Source organism: Lagenorhynchus albirostris, chromosome 14, assembly GCF_949774975.1.
Source record: "Lagenorhynchus albirostris chromosome 14, mLagAlb1.1, whole genome shotgun sequence".
Lineage (NCBI taxonomy): Eukaryota > Metazoa > Chordata > Mammalia > Artiodactyla > Delphinidae > Lagenorhynchus > Lagenorhynchus albirostris.
Genome location: NC_083108.1, coordinates 24,181,985 through 24,205,319, shown reverse-complemented (window position 1 = coordinate 24,205,319; position 23,335 = coordinate 24,181,985). Strand labels below are relative to the sequence as shown.

Genomic DNA, 23,335 nt, shown 5'->3' with positions numbered 1-23,335 from the left:
AGTTCACTACTGCTGTGTAATTTCTATAATCGCTATAAATTTTGACAAATGTAGTAACATGTATCCTTGATTATAGTATCATACAGAACAGTTTCATGCCCCTAAAAATCCTCTGTGCTCTGTCCATACATCCCTTCCTCCTGCCAAACCCTGGCAACCACTGATCTTTTTACTGTTTCCATAGTTTTACCTTTTCCAAAATGTATAGTGGGAATAATACAGTATGCAGCCTTTTCAGATTGGCTTCTTTACCCACAGCAATTTCTGAAAGTACCAGTTGCTCCACATTCTCACCAACATTCAGTACTATCAGTCTTCTTAATTTTAGCTATTCTAGTTGTGTGTAGTAATAGCTCACTATAGCATTTAATTTGCATTTTCTGATGACTAATCACACTAAAACTCAATGTGCTTATTGGCCATTCATATATCTTTTTAGTGAAGTATCAATTTAAATCTTTTTTCCATTTTTAATTGGGATATTTGCCTAATTATTTTTAAATTGTAAAACATCTTTATATATTCAAGAATAAAGTCTTTTGTCAGCTATACGTTTTGGAGACATTTTCTCCCATCTGTGGCTTGACTATTCTTTTTCTGAATCGTCTCTCTTGAAGAGGCAAGATTCTTACTTTTGAAGTAGTCTAACTTATCAAGTTTGGTTTTTTTTTGGCTATTGCTTTCTGTATGTTTTCTAAGTTATCTTTGCCTAAAACAAGATTGTGTGCATTTTTCTAATTTTTATGTTATATGTGAAAGTAGGAGTCGAAGTTTTTTTGTTTTGCTTTGTTTTCCCATATAATCAGCTTTTCCAGCACCATTAGTTTAAACAGTTTTCCCTTCCCAACTGAATTGTTTTGCTTCTTTTCTCAAAACAAAACAAACGAACAAACAAAAAACAATTGACCAGAGAAGTACAGATCTATTTCTTGGCCCCCTATACTGATCCACTGATTTATTTGTCTATACTTAGGTCAGTACCATGTTATCTTCAAAGCTGTAGCTTTACAGCACACTGTGAAGTGATATAGTGTAAGTATTCCATTTGTTCTTCCTTTTCAATTATTTCTTCAGGTATTCTAGGTTCTTTGCATTTCCATATATATTTTAGAATCAGCTTGTCAATGTCTACGAAAAAAAAAAAACAAACAAAAAATACTCTGGTACAAATGTGATGAATTGACTCTGTAGATCAATCTGGGTAATACTGACATCTTAACAATATTGACTCTTCCAATTCATGGATATGATGTATGTCTACATTTAGGTCTTCTTTGACTTCACTGAGCAATGTTTTCTAGTTATTAATATAGAAGCTGTACACGTATTTGTTGAATTTACTAAGTATTTCATATTATTTTAAAATGGAATTTTTAAGGTTTTAGTTTCCAATTGTTTGCTACTAGTATATGATTCCTGTATAATCATCTTGCAATGTGCAACCTTGCTAAACACACTTTTTAGTTCAAGTAGCTTTTGTATATTCCTTAGGGTCTCCTACATAAACAATCATGTTGCTGGCAAATATAGTTTTACTTTTTCTTTTCTAATCTCTATGCCTTTTATTCTTTGTTTTGCTTTACTGAACTGGCTAGGGCCTCATACAGTAGCAAACAGAAATGCTAAGACCAAACATCCTTGGCTTGTTCCTGATCACAGATGAGGTAAACCTTTAGTCTCTCATCATTAAGTGTAATGTTAGCTACAGGTTCTTCATGGATGCCCTTAACCTAGTTGAAGATGTTTCCTTCTATTCCTAGTTTGCTGAGAGTTTTTTTTTTTTCCACGAATAGATGTTGAATTTGGTCAAATGCTTTTTTGACATTTACTGAGACAATCATATGGCTTTTCTAATTTATTTTGTCAATGTGGCATATTATACTGATTTTCAAGTGTTAACAATATTGTATTCCTAAGATATGCCCCACTTGGTTATAATGTATTATCCTGTTCTTATATTGCTGGATGAAATCTGCTAATTTTTTTAAGCTTTTTCTCCTGTATTCATGAGAAATATCAGTCTGTAATTTTTTTTTTATGGAACGCCACTGTTAGGTTTTAGTATCAGGGTTATGCTGGCCTCATAAAACAAGTCATCCCATCTGCTTTTGAAATACACTTTATTGAAAAAATATTTGCTTCATGATGTGACGTTGAGCAAAGATAGCAGAATAGTATGCATCATATGAGTGAATACACATACAGATGTTAATATGCAAAAAATAAAAAGCAATCCTGGAAGATGAGATTATAGGTGAATATTTTTATTATTTTTAATTTAAATTTTCAAAATGGGAAGGGCATAAAGAAAATGAATGGGAGAAATATTTACTTCAAATTGGCTGTCTCCACCAGGAAATTTCCTGAAAAAAAAAAAAAAATCAGGAGAGATGGTCTGAGGATAATCTCTAATCCCATTCTGATCATAGGTTTTCTTTTTGTTTTTTTTTTTTTTAAATACATTATTTATTTATTTTTGGCTGCATTGGGTCTTTGCTGCTGTGCGCGGGCTTTCTCTAGCTTCAGCGAGCAGGGGCTACTCTTCGTTGCGGTGTGCGGGCTTCTCTTGTTGCACAGCACAGGCTCTAGGCACGCAGGCTTCAGCAGTTGCAGTACATGGGCTCAGTAGTTGTGGCTCACGGGCTCTAGAGCACAGGCAGTAGTTGTGGCACATGGGCTTAGTTGCTCCGCAGCATGTGGGATCTTCCCAGACCAGGGCTCGAACCCGTGTCCCCTGCATTTCACAGGCGGATTCTTAACCACTGTGCCACCAGGGAAGTCCCAGGTTTTCTTAATTATTCCTCTCTCTCTCACTTCACTGTAAACAATCAAAGTAAAGAGGATTTGCAACTAGGAAAAACAATCTAAGTGTCTCATTCCTTTTGGACTGTAATAGCAAACTAATACAGACTGGGTAACTTATAAACAACAGAAATTTATTTCTCACAGTTCTGGAGGCTGAGAGGCCAGATCAAGATACCTGCAGATTCAGTATTTGATGAGAGCTGGCTTCTGGGTCACAGAGATTAAGCACCTTTTTGCTATGCTATCCTATGATGGAAGGCAGCAAGGAAGTTTTCTTGGGTATCTTTTATAAGGGCATTAATTCCACTCATGAGGGCTCTGCCCTTATGATCTAATCATCCCCCAAAGACCCCATACCTTCTAACATCATCATCTTAGAGGTTAGGTTTTAAAATATGAGTTTTGGGAGGACATGAACATTCAGACTGTAGCAATGAATTAGACACACTTGCTGCATTATTTAGGGCTCTCCAGAGAAAGAGAACCAACAGGATATAAAGAAATATATACATAGAAAGTAATTTATTATAAGAGATTGGCTCCCACAATTACAGAGGCTCAAGGTGGCATTATCTGCCATCTGCAAGCTGGAGGCCCAGGAAAGCCAGCGGTGTAGTTCCAAACCCAAGTGCTGAGAAGCAGAAAAGCCCTGGTCCGAGGGCAAAAGCCCAAGAAACAGGAGTGCCAATACCGGAAGACAGAAGGAGGAGATGGATGTCTCAGATTAAGCAAGAGAAAAAATTCACCCCTCCCCCACCTTTTTGTTCTATTCATGCCCTCAATGGACTGGATGATGCTCACCTACACTGGTGAGTATGATCTTTTTTACAAAGTCTACCTATTCAAACGCTAACTGTTTCCAGAAACACACTCACAGCCACATCCAGAAAAAATGAAATAATGTTTGACATCTGGGCATCCCTCAGCTCAACCTGTCACACAAAATTAACCATCACACTTGCCAAAGACATAAGTTAAGTGTTTAAATACTGGCAAAGGGCACAGAGTCACAGATTCAGTCTCATTAGAAGCATTTAGCATTAAAAGCATTTAAGCATTATTTGAAAGGTTTTACACCTAGAAATTTTTGTTCCATCATAAAAAACAAACAGCATTCTAACACTCACCTAATCTGTTATAATCATTAAAAAGTGAATTCATATTTCAGTACCCCAAAATTTGACATCTATCACGGGTGTGTTACAATTTTAAATAGGAAGACTCAACAAGAAGTTCACATTTGAACAATGACTTGAAAGAAATAAGCAAGGGAAAAGTCTTCCAGGGAGAGGGACCAGCACACACAAAGGCCCTGAGGTAGGAACACACCTAGCATACTTAAAGAACAGCAAAGAGGTCAGTGGGGTTAGAATGAAATCTGCAAGAAAGAGAGTAGTAAGAGATGAGCCCAAAAAGATAACAACAAGCCTGAAAGGCCTAAAAGCTGTAACAGATTGATAAACTCAAATTCTTTTTTTTTTTAAATTATTTATTTATTTATTTATTTATTTTTGGCTGTGTTGGGTCTTCGTTTCTGTGCAAAGGCTTTCTCTAGTTGCGGCGAGCGGGGGCCACTCTTCATCGCGGTGCACAGGCCTCTCACTGTTGCGGCCTCTCTTGTTGCGGAGCATAGGCTCCAGACGTGCAGGCTCAGTAGTTGTGGCTCACAGGCCTAGTTGCTCCACGGCATGTGGGATCTTCCCAGACCAGGGCTCGAACCCGTGTCCCCTGCATTAGCAGGCAGATTCTCAACCACTGCGCCACCAGGGAAGCCCCAATAAATTCAAATTCTCAAAAATAGTTTTTAAAAATGTATCATGGCAAAAACAAACATATACTAAAAGCAAATAAGTCAAAAAGCAAACTTAGAAAAAAAATGTACTTTAAATTTATGTCACAAAGGACTAACCTTTCTAATGTAAAACTCGTCCTAGAAATAGATACAATAAAGGTGCCAAAATGAGAATGAGCACAGGATATTCGCAAAAAATGTTATCAATTCTAATGTCTTTCAATAGGGGGATGATTAAATATAAACTGATATTGACCTACAACAGAATATAATGCAACTTTTAAAAACAAATGAGAAAGGATGTAGAGAAATCAAAACTCACATACACGGCTGGTGGGAATGTAAAATGAGGGAACCACTGAGGAAAAGTTTGGCAGTTACTCAAAAAGTTAAATACAGAGTTATCATATGACCTAGCAATTTTAATCCTAGACACATACCCGAGAACTGAAAACTACGTCCACACAAAATCTTGTACATGAATGCTCACAGCAGCACTATTCAGAAAGTAGAAACAACCCCAATATTTATCAACTGAATGAATGGATAAACAAAATGTGGTATATACATACTATGGAATAGTTTTCAGCAATAAAAAGGAATGAAGTACTGGGGCATGCTATAACATGGATGAACCTTGAACACATTACACTAAATAAAAGAAGCCAGATACAAAAGGCCACGCATCATATGATTCTATTTATATGAAATGTCCGTAAAGGGCAAACCTATAGAGACAGGAAGCAGATTAGTGGTTACTGGGACAGGAGGGAGGGGGAAATGGGAAATGACTGCTAATGGGTATACGGGTTCTCTTTGAGGTAATGAAATTCTGGAATGAGAGAGCAGTGATAGTTTCGCAACTTTTGTGAATATACTAAAAACCACTTAAATATATACTTTGAAAGGGTAAATTTTGGGGTATTTGAATTATATCTCAATAAAGTTGTTACTTAAAAGACAGAAATGAGAAAGCTCTCTGAATGCTTGTATACAGGAACTGCCAGGATAGACTGCTAACTGGAAAAAGAGGAAAATTCAAAACACTATGTATAATTTCCAACCTTTTATATGAATACAGGGGGAAATAAAAATCTAAATTCGTAATTGAATATATATGCATGAAAAATTTCAGGAAGGATACATATGAAACTAAGAATGAACAGTGGCTACTAGGGAGACAAATGAGAAGGCTGGAGAGATGGGGAACAAGGACAGCCAGGAGATTGTTCATGTACACTTTTACGTGTTTGGTATCTGCACAACATAAATGTATCACCTGTTTGAAAATGAAATTAATCAAGAACTAAAAACAGAGGATTATCATAAATTATAAAATCAAAATTTACTGATTAAAATCTGATGACACTGAAATAAGAATAAACAAAAACTAAATCATATTGTGGTATGCTGAAAGAGTCACTGACCCCAAGTGAGAAAACCTAGGATCTGTTTCTAAGTTCTCTATTAAACTCACTCTATTAACTTCAAAAAATAACTCCTCTGGGTCTCAGTTTTCTTATTTGTAAATAAGTACATTGGGCAAGATGACCTCTAATGTCAATTCTTGCTGTAACTTTCTATGATGCTCAAAAAAAGGAATTCAAAGCAACGTTTTATTCCTGTGGAAACAAAATTTTAAATCCAGTAATTGGGCTATCTTAAGTGCCAAATAATCAAGGAAAAGAGCCAAGACAGGCCAATACTTGAAAGAAACCAAAATTCTACCATGCTGAGTGTGGTGGTTTTTAAAAGATGAAAAATGTTTTAAGCCAACAGATCTTTCTTGTTTAATGTCCTTGCATAATCTTCAGAAGATTTTCATCACACAATCGCCAAAACAAAGTCAACTTTAAAAAGCCAAAATGTTGCTTCGGCTGCCATATTATCACAAGAACTTTCCACCATCTGGGCTGGAAATGTCCTAGAACAAACTACTGTTGGAGCAAGTTATTAATTTCATGTGAAGAAAACAAAGGCGCCATGACCTTGCAGTGCTCTGCTAGGGCAGAGTGGAACACTTGGATAAAGACAAAAGCCTTCATGAAATGGGTGTTAGTGTTGGCTAAGGTCAAAGTCAACGAATATGCAGGAGAAAAAACCATCCTCCTTTGACTTGCTATTGGATAAGAAACTGACAGTACTGTAAATGGAACGTAAGTTTAACAAAAACAACTGACAAGTTCAAAGGATTAAGACCAAAAATTAGAAATATCAATGTCATGCCAACAGGGAGATTCCAAAAGTAAAATGTGAGGAAAGACTACAAAGTGGTACCGTGTATTACAGATACGGTCAACAGCAGTAATGGCTAGTTTTAAAAGTCAACAAAATCGAAGACACGGTAATACTCCTCATTTATAAAAGTATTAACAATGGAACAGAAAGTGCCTGAAGGTTAGGCACCAAGAAATCTGCATTCTAGTATCAGAACTGTCATTCGTTACCTTTATCAGTCACCTTATCTGGCAGCTTCATCATACATAAAAATTAATGGAGTGGATCAAATAAACTCAAATATCCATTCCATGTTTTTACGGCTTCTCAAAGAACTAATGCTATATATGTAACAGTGCATCAAATGTATAAAATATAGCCACATACCTTCTTGAAATAAAGCTCAACCAAAAAGAGGTTTTAAAAACATTCTAAAAAATCAAAAGTTAAGATGGATTGATAAGGTGGATACATAATAATAAAGCAAATATACCAAAATTGTTATGTGGGTGTCCAAACTGCAATTATGCCAGCTTAAACAAAGAACATTCATAAACAAAGAACAATCAGAGAGAAAGAGCTCTCAAGAACTAGAAACGATTGCTAAACTTTCATCGAAAGTTATGAATGGCTTTTAAATATATGAAGAGATGTTCAGCCTCACCTGTAATGAGTGAATGCACATAAAGATCACAATATGATTTCCATTTTTAGCACACGAAAAATTTTATAATACACAATATTGGCAAGGCTCTGTTAAATGTTTTTGGTGGGACTATAAATGATATACTCCCTTTAGGGAACAAGTTTTTACCAAATTTATTATATTTTTATCAAATTTTAAAATGGTCACACTTAACTCCAATTCTAAGACTTAAATGAGGACTATATCTGTATATATGCATTAAGTGAATGTATGTATATGTACTACATCCAGACAATGGAGTATTATTCAGTGCTAAAAAGAAATGAACTACTAAGCCACGAACACAGAGGAGCCTTAAATGCATGTTGCTAAGTGAACGAAGCCAATCTAAAAAAGTTACAAACTGTAGGATTCCAACTATATGACACTCTAGAGAAGGTGAAAATATGGAAACAGTAAAAGGATCAGTGGGGTGACCAAGGGTTAAGGGCGTGGGAGGGATGAACAGGCAGAACACACAGGATTTTTAGGGCAGTGAAAGTACACTTATGATATTGTAATGGTGGATACATGTCATTATGCATTTGTCAAAACCAACTGACTGTACAACACACCAAGAATGAACCCTAATGTACACTATGACTTGGGCGATAATGATGTACCAATGTAGGTTCATCCACTGTAACAAATGTACCACTGTGGTGAGAAATGTTGATAACAGGGGAGGCTATGTGTGGGAGGAAGGGTATGGGAATACTCTGTACTTCCTGCCCAATTTTGCTATGAATCTAAAATTGCTCTGAAAAATAAAGCCTTTAATTAAAAAAAAAAAAGAAATAGTGTCATATTATTTAGAAATACATATAAAGGTAAGATAAGGGTAAAGATTTATATAAACCACCAGAATAGTCAAAAACGAAAAATGACTGTCTCTGGAGAGCAAAGGGATATAGGACAAGGAGATTTGTTCTCATCATAAGCCCTTTGTGCTATTTGATTGTCTTCCCAAACCATGTGCATACATACGTTACAATTTAAAATAATTGCATCAGCATTAATGACTAGCATGAAATATCCAAAGGTAATGCAATCTGGATTGTGCCCAAAAAAGAAATCACTCTGTAAAGAATTAACTTATATAAGTAACACAAAAAATTAAAAAGGAAAAGAAAATCAATTGTTTGACTGTTGGTAGAATTAAAAGTTGTAGTTATTAATATCAAACCACCTTATTCATATTTTGCTATACGTGTATTAATAACAGCAAAAGGAATTAACAAAAGCATCCTGTACCAGTCTTGCTTTCATAAGAGTAGAAATTCTTTGAAGGCAGAGATTCAACATTTTCAGGGCTGAGCTACCTAAGAATCTTGCAAACTGACCTTAGGAAAGTCACTTCCTTTCTCTCTACTTCAGTGCCATTATACATAAAATGAAAATGCATAAAATAAGCTTAATTCTAGTTTTAAAAAATTCAATGATTATACGCCTCTAAACAGTCCACAACTTACAAGGAAACATGCAAACACAGGCAAAATGACAGTCAGGATTCAGGACTCTGCTGTAGCTGCTGCTAATCTCTCACACCTAATGCCAGCCTAGAACCAGTCCTCCAAAGCAGTCAGAGAAGCTCCTCCAAGCAGCCTGACCCAACAGGAACTTACTTCGGTTCCCACACAAACTATTCAGCCTTGTTCTTTTGAATCTCAGACATGCTGCGTCCTATGACCACTATACTTGTTAATGACCAAGTGCTATTACTTTTTACTGAGAAGTTTAAAATAGGAAAATTGACTCAGAAGCAAACATATTGTTTTTCTTAAGTACTTAGTATGTGTAAAGCAACACAGTTTTATAATCATAAAGCATTTTAAAATTTATAAAAGCATTTTCCAGTGCATTACTTTGGTCTTCAACGCAATCCTAAGCAACAGAGTAGGCAGTGAGAGCGCTAGACACACCTCATCCCAGGATGAGATGCTCCCTCTCAGCTGCAGGCCCCTCTACTGCAGCTCAGGACATGGTGTATTAAACTAACAACTTGCCTGGCTGTTCCTTCAATGGCTACATGAGTTGATCTCCAAACTCAAACACTTCAATCTCCACATCTAAACTATTAAACAACTGAACCAGATGTGTTCAAATGTCTTTTCCAAGTGACAGTCTATGATCTACGAACCCCAATTTTAAAATGAGAAAACTGAGGCCTGGAGTGACAATGCTGATGAGTGGTAATGCTAGGACTCAAACACTACCTTCTGGATGCAGAATTAGTGGTGTTTTTTCCTAATACATAATGTCTCCTACACTTCTTGGCAACACTCAATAATGCAATTATGAACAATCTGAGCACATAGTTTATAATATCAACATTTGTGGTACTGGATATATCTCAGTCAGATTTCTTCAATAAACCTGGTAAAGGCTTACATATTAAAATTTTTTAACCGGGATTTTTTTCCCAGAGGCACCAGAAATCAATTTTCAAACTAATAAGCTATTGTGAACTTAATTCTGTTTTGGTATTTGAAAATGCTATCATCTTTAATTCAGTGCTTGTAATGTCTTAAACATCTAATTCAATCAGAAAGCTACACCAGATATTTACTTTACAGCACCTAAAACTTAAATGCTGACTTGTTTTAGCTACCCACTCTGCTGAGGCTGGATTTGAGAAGAGTCTGGGTATCAACATGCAGGGCCGTACAAAGACATTTTCCCAACAGTTAGGCCGTTCACTGCCAACGTGGGTCTCTCCGGTTCCTTCACTCTCAAAAACTTGCAGACTTCATAAAGAAACTGTTTATGGCTCTTCAGGTTCTTGAACCACCTACTTCACCATTGCCACCAAAAGTTTTCAATATTCAGTTTTTCCAAAGTATAACATCTAAGCCAATACCAACAACTATGGGTCGAATAAATGTGTATTTTATTACATTTCATAAATCCAGTAAAGTTAATTTTACCAATAAGATTCTTAATCAGTTTCATCCCTCCCCAAATACATCCAAAATGGATTTCAGAGAACTAGCTCTAAAATATATATATTATGTTCTTTAATATCTTAATAAAGAGAACTCTAAACCTAATCAAACATTTAGTCCTTTTAACATTCAAGTCTTTACTCCATCAAACCACACAGCTTCTCCAGCCCTAGTCTCCCACAAACCCTCCACTCTAATCAAACGAATACACTTGTGATTCTCCAAACACATTAGACGCATCCAAGAGGTCCCTATGCAGCTCCTTTCTGCCTCCTTGAAGACCTAGCCGCTGCTCATCACTACAGCTCCCAATGACTGCAGCATGGATCAGTTGTTCCTCTTACTGGGCTATCTTTCTACGCATCTATCCATCTCTAAGCTCTTCCAAAGTCATGCCTTTCTTTGCCCAGTACCGTAAATACACATAGTTTAGTATATTCATAACATATGTTTTCGTGGATGAACTTAATGAAAAGGAAATTATTATATTGTGAAGGGATCATCTGGGGGACTACTGAGATACAATGCTGACTGTCCATCCCTAAACTAAATGGCTCCAGACTAGTCAGCATTTATAGCTAATTAATATACCATTTCCTTAAATATTGTCAGATGTAATTTCTCAGTGTTTCGGTTTCTAGTAGCCTCTTTCCACTGCTAAGGTCTATAAGATACCTAGTGTTTATAATATAATGTACCAACTGCAAGGGGCTTTGAGCCACTATATCTGCAATGGAATATGCCTTAGCACACTACTGTGTTTCCATATAGACCAGATGATGAGAAACAAACAAAATATTTAAGCACATTGAATAGGTTGTGCTCCCACGGATTTACTCATTCAACAAATATTTTTTGAGTCTTCCACTTGCCAGGCTAACCTGAGTACTAAGGGGACAGCAGTGAGCAAAACAAATGTTAATGCAGGAAGAGCCCTTGTTTTCATGTAGCTTTCATTCCAATTTCGTTGAGAAATAACAGGTAATATGAAAAGCAGTGATACAAGCTTCCCTAGTGGCACAGTGGTTAAGAATCTGCCTGCCAGTGCAGGGGACACGGGTTCAAGCCCTGGTCCGGGAAGATCCCACATGCCACAGAGCAACTAAGCCCATGCGCCACAACTACTGAGCCTGCACTCTAGAGCCCACAAGCCACAACTACTGAGCCCGACTACTGCAACTACTGAAGCCCACGCGCCTAGAGCCCGCTCTGCAACAAGAGAAGCCACTGCAATGAGAAGTCCACGCACCGCAACGAAGAGCAGCCCCTGCTCACTGCAACTAGAGAAAGCCCGCGCATAGCAACGAAGACCCAATGAAGCCAAAAATGAATAAATTAATTAATTAAAAGCAGTGATAAGTATTAGGACAAAAAAATAAAGCATGATAAAAGGACAGAAAGGGACTTCCCTGGTGGTCCAAAGGCTAGGACTCCACACTCCCAATGCAGGGGCCCAGGTTCATTCCCTGGTCAGGGAACTAGATCCCACATGCTGCAACTAAGGATCCTGCATGCTGCAACTAAGACCAGGCACAGTCAAATAAATATATAAATATTTTTTTAAAAAATGGACAGAAAATGAGAAGCGTGCTATTTTAGGGTAGTCAGAGCGGCTGTTTCTAAGAAGCAGAACTTTGAGCAGAAGGAAGCTTGAAGGAGGTCAGGACAAGAGCCATGCAGATGTCTGAAGAGAGATATGCAAGGCAGCAGAAGGAAGGTCGAAGGCCTTGAAGACAGCAGTGGGTTGGCATGTTCCAAATTAGCAAGGACACCAGCGTTATTGAAGCAGAATGAGTAACATGGACAAGGTCAGCAGATGACATCAGATACCCCTGCACTGAAGCAGCAAAGTCCCACTACACAGACATACACACACTCCTGGAAAAGGCGGTGAAGGCAATCCAGTTTGAATATGGTATCTTTATCAATATATAACATGAAAAAACTAAAGTTTCTTAAATTATAGAATTTAAAAATCTGCCCATCAGGGCCAGGCTGAGAATTAAGCCGTCCCAATCCTCCTTACTGAGCTCACAGGCTGATAAAGGAGAAGACACATAAATGGATCTCAGAGGAAGGGGCTGGAGCCCACAGAAAGGCCCACTCTAAGCAGACCTCTCAGGACGTATCCAGAGTGAGGGCACAGAGGCAAGGAGTAGGGCCTGTTCTTGACAATGGCATCATTGTAAACAGCTAAGAGTGATACCTTTGACAAAAACAATAGCAACGAACAGAGACAAAAAGACAAGGAAAGACATCCAGTTCAAGTTCTCAAAATAAACTCTATTTCATAATAAAAAAGCATCATAAGCAGTCCTCAAAATGTAAGTATTAGGCCCATACAAGGTAACTGCTTATGCTGCTAGGGCCCCACCTAAACTCCATCACTGGGAAGAATCACGGGGTCTCATTCAACCCTCACGGTAACACTGAAAGAAGCAAACCAGTGTCACAAATTCTAAGTGTGTGCTTTCAACCCTGGCCTGCCGACCATGTTCCATTACACTCTCCATTAGTGTCTTGAGGGACATACCTTTATCGTACCTTATTCCTCTCTCATTCAACTCCTTGAGATCAAGAAGGTATAACAATTAAAGACAAGGTTTTACTTTTGGAAGACATTTCAATTCTACTGGATCAACCCAATATACACTAAAAAATGTCAAGTCACAAGACGGTGCCTGACTTAATCCTTCTTTTAAATACATATATAAACGCTGAGAGGTGTGGTGTTAAGGAAGGATTCCTGGAAGGTGTGTAATTTGAATCTGTCTTTGAAGACTAACACCTCAGAGAATTAATATTTTATCAAGAAATCCAAACTGAGAAGCAGTATCCACTTACTACTTAAAGGTCCATTTTCATTACAAATGAATTCCTACAAATTCTGGGAGTTTAAGCTTCCACAGTTGATCCTGTTCTCTTAATGATGAAGTATCAGTTAAAATGTATAGATTTCTAAATGTCTATCTACCTCTGTTCTTGGTAATCATTTGCTTTCAATATGAATAGAGTGATTTCATAGTCTCAAACAAAACGTTTAAGCTAGTTTTGCATTACCCACGATGGCGATTAAAATTAGTTTCCTCTTGCTGTTCACCCGCTAATGTAGCATTGGCATGCCAACGTTAAACTTCAACGTTTATAGCAAGACTGATGATAGTCAGGTGTGTCTAGACCATCCTCAGTTTTCACAGGTTAACATTCCTCCTTAAATTATAAGCTGATTGGTAACACTGCACTATGGTTATAGTAGATGAAACATTTAAAGAGTAGGTTGGTTTCACATGGAAACTGTTACCAAGACAAACCTTTTTGTAGGATGGAGTTCCAAGAACATTAAATCATAAGAAATTGTTTCAGCAGCTGGTTAAAGCTGAGTGTACATAATACAAGACATCTGGTTGTCTGTGCATTTTCAGTTCATTTAAAAAGTATAAACACATAAAACACTAAAATGTTTGATTTATTACAACACTGCTTCCTCCCCAAGAGTGTTTAAGTGGCTGGTCTATTTACTGTATTCACAGCTTATTTACTGTCTAAAGGGATTTATCATTTCCATCCCCCTTAACTTTACCATGACATTTTATCAACAACAACAACAACAAAAGGCACTCATTCAGGATATATACAAAATTGCTGGTATTTGGTAACAACAAATGTAATAGAGGTAGTGCTACTTTTAAAATTAAATCAGGAACACATGAAGCACCACACATACTGTGATATGCAAATAGCAGGCAATATATGTGTTCCCCTTCCCACATCTGACCATAAGTAACAGAAAGCTAATAGCCACAGTGGCTTAACCAAAATAACTGTTTGCTCTTTTCACATAAGGAGAAATCCAAAGATAAGCCATCTAGGGTTGGTGTAATGGTTCTGTAACTTTATCAGTATCCCACACTGCTGGGATACTGTTCTTCGTGTGTGGCGCCCATCTTCATAGTTTCAACATGGCCCAAACACTGCCTCCACATCCAGGAAGGAAGAGAAGGGCCAAGGGCAACGGGCTGAAGGTACATGCTCTGCAAGTTCATGACTTCTGCTTACGTGTAATTGGCTCAAACTGTGTCACAGAGCCATATTTAGTTCCCAAAGTGCCTGAAAACTAAGCTGGGCACACCCTGCCCCCAAAAATATTGGAGAGGAAGGGGAGAAAGGATACCAGGCATGCAAAGAGCTGTGTCTGTCACAAGAGTTCAACTTGCCTGGGACACTTTTCCCATGCCCGTCCCTGTCAGTGATTCCTCAGTTGTCTCAGTCCTACCTTCCAGGCTGCACGACACCAGACCAAGTCACAACAGGCTTTGGTGGCTCTCATTCCTAAATCTATATTACAATTTTGGATGCTGCACTTGTGCACAACAGAGGCCAGGAGCCTGTTTTCTCACAAATACCTGTCTTTCCCTTTTGGGCCACAGGCAAGTGGCACATTTCCAACGATATCCCCACATAGACTGAGATTCTGTGATGATAAATCTTAAAAATCTACTTTTTTATTTCAAAAAATAATTCCTTTAAAATATGCATTCTCGGGAATTCCCTGGTGGTCCAGTGGTTAGGACTCGAAGCTACCACTGCAAGGGGCATGGGTTTGATCCCTGGTCGGGGAACTCAGATCCCGCATGCTGTGCAGTGTGGCCAAAAATTAAAAAATAAATAAAATAAAATATGCATTCTCGATGGGGGGGTCGAGATCACCCTCAAGAGGGTGAAAATTGGTTCTTAAGAGGTGAAAAACTTCATAGATATTATAATGATGTGTGGCCCTCAAAAAGGCCATAGCACAATACACAGATATTCAGTGTATCTGGAGTATTCAAATTTCATCAGGACTTCAGAGAGGCAATTAAGAAAAAAAGGTTGAGAGTAACTGCTTTAAAAGTAACAGACATTTTGAATCACACAGAGACTGCATTCAGCTGTAGTGACAGAAATCTAGTTGTAACAGTGTAAACAAATAAGGGTCTAGTTTTCTCACATGAGAATTCCAAGGGTGGGGTAGGGGGTAGGGGGAGGAGGTGTAGTAGTTGATGACTTTGGTTCAGCAGCTCAATGACATCAAAGCAGAATTTTCTCTGAGTCTCTTAGCTCTTGGTGCCAAGATGTTCAACACAACTCTAAAGAGACCCTGTCCACATTCCACAAAGCAGGAAAGTGGGCTCTCACAAACAAAAATATACGTATGCCTCCTAGATGAGTCAGGTCCCCTTAAAGAGCTGCACCCATAAGTTTCATTTGAGGACTTCCCCCCCCACATCTCACTGACCACACATAGCTTCAAGAAAGGCTAGAAATGGAAATCTGACCTCTCCAAAAAAGGCCAGATATAGCAATAAAATCAGGAAGCAAGGAAGAAGGGGAGAACAAATAACGGGTGGAAAACTACCTGCATCTACCACATATATACTAGATTTAACTGTTTCCCTCTCAAACCCTTGTTTACAGAGATTAATTCTGTGCCTATCATATGCTCAGTATTGCTAAAGAGCTTATTTTCCCCTCAACAACATAAAATTCTTGTGGTGATGACAGGTCGTCAGAGTCTAAATATTAGGCAAGAGAGATAGAAGCAGCCCATGGATGTACATGGAGGCATACATAAAAAGCATACATGAAAGTACTACACCACAACCCACAAACTCTTCAACATGATCAATTACCATCTTCAATATACAAAGAAGATAAAACTAATCCTGGCTTAGCCAGAACTTACAAGAGTGGAATATCAGTGATTAACTGCATCAAACAGCACAGCAATTCTTCCAAAAGATCTTCTGAGTCAGAACCTGGTAAGACACATAAAACGTTTTTGAACAAAGTGTAAAATAGAATTCGGTTGTTCAGCTCATAATTTGTTTTTTTTTTTTTTGGCCACGCCATGCGGCATGCAGCTCCCCAACCCAGGATCGAACCCGGGCCCCCTGCAGTGGAAGCACAGAGTCTTAACCAGTGGACCACCAGGGAAGTCCCTAGAATTCAGTTATTTAGAAGTTTAGTTTTCATTCCTAATGAAAATAAGAATAATTATTATTACAGAAACTCGAACACTAATGTTGACCTCTGAATAAAATCTATGTCATGAAGCAAGTCAGCATCTATTATAATCTTCATCTAGTAGAGGAATTTTTTTCTTTTTTTTTTTTTTGTGGTACACGGGCCTCTTACTGCTGTGGCCTCTCCCGTTGCAGAGCACAGGCTCCGGACGCACAGGCTCAGCAGCCATGGCTCACGGGCCCAGCCGCTCCACGGCACGTGGGATCTTCCTGGACCAGGGCACGAACCCGTGTCCCCTGCATCAGCAGGTGGACTCTCAACCATTGTGCCACCAGGGAAGCCCTAGTAGAGGAATTTTGATCACCAGCTATTTATTCTATCTCTTTTAATGCTTGAAGGTTAACTATGGCTTCTGTAGGCAAGTAGTTTTCAAGTTTCTTATACCGCACTATGTTTTTTCAAATAAAATCTGATACTAAAGTCAAATAGATAAAACAGATACAAATTCAAGCTGCTCCAGCCACTCTGTTTGAATCAGGAATAGACTATCTGCACCTTCTCCCCCAACGAATATCTGACCTGACCCTTGATCTCCCTGATGAGCCTCAAAGTGCCTTCTCTGAACCCACGGAGCCCCACCAATCACAGAATGAAACCCGCTAAGAGGCCAACCACCTCTTTACAAAGAGCCAAAGACAAAATGGCTTTCCCAAGTCACAGAATAAGTAAGCAGCGAAGGTAGGTTACAAATTACTGTTCCAATAGAAATGCTCCTCTGTCCCAAACGTCTCTAAGCCAAGTGACCTTCTAACTTCCAAAGCCAATCAGGATCTCATGTGGCTCCTGGCTTTGGACATTACTGACACCTACTCCTTCATGAAGTTCTTTCTTCTCTCAGTCCCTATGCCTTCTTTCTAACCTACTACTTTTCCTATTCATTCCCAGTATCTGCTACCTCAGAATGCCTTTCAACATTGACATGGTCCCCCAGAATTCCACCACCGGGTTTCTTCTCTTCATGTCTCACTCCCTGTATTCTCCCTTCATCAACCATCACTTACACGCTGGTGATTCCTAAGTCTATGGTTTTCCTCTCAGCCTCTCCACTGCACGTCATATTTTTATATCTACTTACCTCCCGGCCACCTCCACCTAGATACTTCACTGGTACCTCAACCTCAACACACTCAAAACTGAACTCCTCTTTCCCAACACTTCAAATCCAGTTCTTTATTCTTTATTGTCCTTTTTGGTGACTACATCAGTAACCCAAGCCCCAAACCCAGATGATTCTCTCCTACTCATCTTTTTATAACCAATCAGTCTCTAGGTCCTCTCAATTACACAGTCTGCCCCTCTGATATTTCCTCTTTCCTTAACTCCTTGTCATTCTTTCGTTCATTATGTCATCATTTTAAACAAATTTACTAAATTAAAACTCATTCTGGAACTTCTTTAAACCTTCTTAACTAGTATTCCTACCTCTAATTTTACTCCTCTCCAATCCAAACCCCAGATCGCTATCAGAGGGAGCTAACTAAATTCCATCCTTTCATTCTCCTGGCTTAGATCTTGTCAATTGCTTTAAGCTGATAACTACACATCAGAAAAAACTCAAAGCCCCAAACTATAGTATGTCAGACCCTGCAAGATACAAGCCCTGAATCCCTTTCTATCTTTATCTCCCACCATTACTCCCTTCGTGATTTATATTCCTGCAGTGCCAAGCTGCCTAATACATGCCGTATCATGCCTCCTACAATTACATTCTCTCTTCCTGGAATGCCCAAAAAACCTGATTTTGTTTTTTTTTTTTAAAGCCCAACTTTATCTACCTGAACCATCCTCAGTCTTCATCTCCTCCATAAAATCCAACTCTCTTGCCTCACCCTGAATAAAAATAATCATCTACACAGCATCTATGCCTTGTGCATCTGTCTGTTATTGTAAATGTTGGTTGCACTATCTTAGTTTCTGACTACATGTAAAGTTGGCCCCTATTAGACTTGGTCCTTCTTCAGGGTGATGACTGACAAAGAACTTGGCACATGATACACACTCAATACGTGTTCACTGAAGTGAACACAGGCGTCTAAGTCCAAATCTAGTGGTTACTTCCAAAACATCAAAGCACTTGGAATCTCAAAACGAAGTTTAGCAATTCTGTTTTTCTAGACCACAGCATCACCTGGTATCACGAGAAAGTATGAAGAAATTCCTTCCTGCCTCGCCGAAAACAGAACTGGCACAGCAGCCCTCTGAGAGGTCAGTGCAAAGCTCGAAGAGATTACTCTTTCACGCTGAAGACACGAATCAATGCCAAAAAGAATACACAGCAAGAATCAAGTTCAATAACCACATTAAATCTCATTCTAGAAGTGGTAGGCTTGTAGCTCAACTAGTGAAGAAAGTCAGGACAAGATATAACTAAATCTCTCTCTGCCAAAGCTGTCCAACAGGATCACCTTACAATGCAGGGGACGCGGGTTCGATCCCTGGTCAGGGAATTAAGATCCCACATGCCGCCGGGCAACTAAAGCCCGTGTGCCACAACTACTGAGCTCTCGCACCTCAACTAGAGCCCACGTGCCGCAAACTACAGAGCCCTCACGCTCTGGAACGTGTGCGCCACAACTAGAGAAGAGAAAACCCACACACCACCACTAGAGAGATACCCGCACACCACAACAAAGAGCCCGCGCACCGCAACAATAAAAGATCCCACGTGCCACAACTAAGACCCGACGCAGCCTAAAATAAATAAATAAATAATAAATACATCTTAAAAAAAAAAAAAAAAGCTGTCCAACATAACCCAAACGAGTTAACAACCGGTTCCAACAAGTTGGTTTGTTGGCATGTAATACATAATACTTATTTGCTGAACTGTCATTCCTTGGCTTACCCCAGAGAATGTGGTGACCCAGACCCAGCAAGAACATTTAAAGTCACTCACTGATTCCCTAAAGAACATTTCAGACCAAATAAATTAGCCAGTTTAATAATATACCCCTGGTTCAGCCAAGCAGCCAGCACAAGGTTTTTTTTTTAATATTTATTTGGCTGCGTCAGGTCTTAGCTGCGGCATGTGGGATCTTTCGTTGCGATGCGCAGGCTTTTCTCTAGTTGTGGCACATGGGCTTCTCTCTAGTTGTGGCACGCGGGCTCCAGAGCACAAGGGCTCTGTAGTTGTGGCACATGGGCTCTCTAGTTGTGGCGCGCAGGCTCAGTAGTTGCGGCACGCGGGCTCTACATACTCAGTAGATCCCGCAGTATGTGGAATTTTAGTTCCCGATCAAGGATCGAACCAGCGTCCCCTGCACTGCAAGTCGGATTCTTAACCACTGGACCACCAGGGAAGTCCCCAGCACAAGTGTTCTAATTACAGAAGGTGAGGGAACAAGTACTCAGGACACACAGATGGTGCTTGATTAGATTTTTTTCCTTCCGGGGTGCAAACACATCTAATTTTCAAATCTTAAAATGGCGACAAGGATCCTCTCTTTGGTTCCATGTGCCATTCACATCATGACCTCAGCCAAGTTTACAGCTGGTTAATTAAGGAGTACATACACAGCTTCGTTATCAATGTAATACAATACTAATGAAAATAATGATAAATCCATTTCATACAAGTAAAGAGTAGCATTTCAAGGCCAAAGTTCTAACAAAACTAAAGGCAAGAATAAGCAAATTCCAGGTGAAATCTCCGACAACTTCCATTCACTAAAGCAAAAACATTCTTGCATAATACTATATTCTTATTTCTGGGGCTAATCTAGAAGCAAATAATTTCACAGCAAGTGAAGAGTGACTGCTTAGCAGGTTTTACATTAAGCAAGTCACTCATATTGCATTAGTTTCCAAGCAGCATTTATATCACTTAGCTTTCATGTGAGGCCAAATATCTTCCTTAGTTTCAATAAAAACAAGTAACTATAAAACTCACCTGCCAAAAATTATTCATGCATTTCTCACAGGAAAGAGAATCTTAAAAGTCCTTGAAATTTGCAGGTTCATGACAAAGTAAATTGATGTTCTTTGAGTAAAGAAATTTGCAGAGATTCAGCGTGTTTACTGTGTTGTGAACTTTTATAACCTAGAGCTGTTTTTTAAATCTCTTAAAGGGTTTTAAACTGCCTCTATATCTCCAGTTAAATATTTTAAATCATGAGCATTCCATTCTCTCCAGCTCACATTAATCTTAACAATAACCCTTGAGGAGCAGGTATGATCATCATCACTTTACAGATGGGAAATCAAGGCTCAGAGAGGTTAGCTTACTTAGAGTAAGTGGCAGAATTCAGATTTAACCCAAATTCAGGCTTTCAAAGGAGAAAAAAAAAAAAAAAACCTTACAAATTACTTCTATAAAGACCTGTTTCTACAAGCTCGGAAAAAATCCAGTCAACCAATCCATGTTTCACTGAAGACCCTAAATACAAATCCCTGGTAAGTGAGTACTCTGAGCCACGTTAGGGGGCAGATTGGAAATACCACATATTACTTTACACGTCAAGGTGACAGCCTACACATTCGCCTACACATTCATCAACACATACTCAAGTTCTTGACTTAAATATCCAATTTACAAATAATCTCAAACAACTAATAAATACAGACTCTTATTACGAATAGTTTGCCGATCAACGTCACTGAAATCCCACCCCTATCCCTGAGGTTCTCCCATTTTAAAGCCCAAATGCTACTTCCCGGGTCCCTATGAGCGTCAGCAGAGAAAGGTGCAAAGAAAGAGAAAGAAAGACAAGATTTATGGTCCCTCACAGCTCTAATAAATCTACACCTGAAACTAAGCTGTGGCCAGTCCCTGTTAGTGCTTTCTGCTCGGCACCCATTCAGAATCACGGACTAAGATTCAACTCTCTTATTTTGGCCTTAGGGAGACAACCAGAGATAATAAAATACTGTCATAACCAAATGCCTTCCATCAGAGTTGGGGGGAGGAGGGGTGGGGAAGAGAGAGAGAAAAGAAAAATTTTTTAAGCACTCATTCGAGGAAGGGGAAAAAACAGCACTGACGGAAAACAAAGCAGCAGCCAGAAAAAAGAAACATATGGGTCAATTAAATCAGGTTACACGTAGTTATTAAAAGGAATATTAAAAGACAGCTAATCATTGTTTTCCTTGCATTCAGAAAGTCAAACTGTCAGTTTCTCAATGCTGCCCAATACAGTGCTAATACAGGTACTTATAACTTAAGAATTAACAGAGCTACACTGCAAAGAGTGCCTGAAAGTTCAGAGCAAAAGACTTCCTTAAGATGAAGACACATAGCTAGATTATACTTACTATAAACTTCTACTCAGAAAAAACATGACAGAGTCTAGGTTACTGTCTATTTTAACTGTGAAGCTAATACTGGAATTATTCTAACGTATTAAAAATCATATTTAAACTTCTAATTAGCAAAATCAAATATGCCTCCATTAATTAATTAAGGAAAAGCAAATGGATTCAGTCTTCTCTAAAAATAAAACTGGTCTACATTTCCATGCATTACAATATTTATAAACCTGTGTCGCACAACCATTCCAATAAAATCTGCAATAATTTTGGTCAACTGCTATTACTGCAGTCGAACAGAAATGTTTCTAATTACCCTCAAGGATAATATACTCTATGAGGTTTCATTATAAAATGTGCCAATTAGTAAAATTTAATTCATTTTGTTCCACTGATTACATAAAAGAAAGAAGGGGAGAGAAAGAAATATCACGAATCACACTATCACCTATTAAATAACCAAAGAACAAGTCAGGAGTCCCTAGAAGCACTTTATTCTTCTGCAAAGTCAGATTACAAATCTTATATGCTAAATATTTTAAAAGAATAAATCTGCGCTTTCTTTTTTCTCTGAGTCACATTGTTCAACTATCGTGGAGTTTTTTTGGGGGGTTTTGCATTATTTATCTATAACTAATGAGATTAAACTATTAAGTTTTATATTAAGACAAAAATAAAACCAAAATCACTCACCTCCCCCCACAATACAATTTCTGGTTCACCTGTTGAGCGACAGCGGCCCCAGGCCCTAGGGACCAGCTCAGGCGGAGGAAAGAGCAGTAAAGCCCTGCCATCATGGGAGCCAAAGCACCTCGGCCATCAGAAAAAATCAAAGCTACTTTCAAAGGAGAGAGATTTACCTCCACTGCATTTAGTAAAACAAATACACCACGGACTGGGAAGGTAATTCCAAACAGTTTCGAAAAGGTTTTAAGCCAGAGGGGAATAAAAAGGAAATTGGTTGTGTTGAAGAGGTGTGATTAAGGATTTTTTTTCCCATAAATTTCCATCTCATGTAATTTTTTTCTTCTGTTTGTTTTGGTCTCTCACAAATTATAAGTTTTCTCACCTGTACGGGATCCCTGACTCCCCATCTACCAGCTAGAGGGAGACAAATGGCACAGCCTGCCACGCGGTGGTTCCCACAGGTGGGTCGTGAGCTGCTTCATCGAGGGGCATCTAAATGTCCGTTTCTATAAGTCTTTCCCTGTTTTGGGTTCATTTTCTCCAGAAGAGTATCCGCTCGTCTTCTGGCAGGAAAGAAAGTGGGGTGGGTAAAACCCCAGTGCCAGCATTCCAGAAGCCAAGTCAAGATGCCTCACTCTTCCATTTTGTAGCCTTTTCTCTTAACCCTATTCTCGGTACACCACTGCCTCCACTGTGCCCAAGAGCTCACTAAGGGAGGCCCCATTGGTCCCGCCTCTACAGAGAGCAGATTTTAGTACTAAACTGGGAAAGGGGCAGTCCCATGACTGTACATGACAGGGGAGATATCTTTCCATCAATCCCCCTGGTTGTCTGCCTTCAGAGACACCTGGCACTTCCAATTCCTAAGCATCTCCAGGATTCTGCAGCAAGAACTGG

At 38.9% G+C, this 23,335-nt stretch overlaps 1 protein-coding gene across 1 annotated transcript in view; it reads right to left on the bottom strand.

Annotated features, from left to right (window-relative positions):
- The window catches only part of DYM (dymeclin), a 372,708-nt gene that overhangs the window by 284,164 nt on the left and 65,209 nt on the right, over positions 1-23,335 (bottom strand). Inside the window, exon 6 of the mRNA XM_060122074.1 lies at positions 16,167-16,239. Coding sequence (XP_059978057.1) covers positions 16,167-16,239 — 73 coding nt within the window. The remainder of the gene's footprint in view (positions 1-16,166; positions 16,240-23,335) is intronic.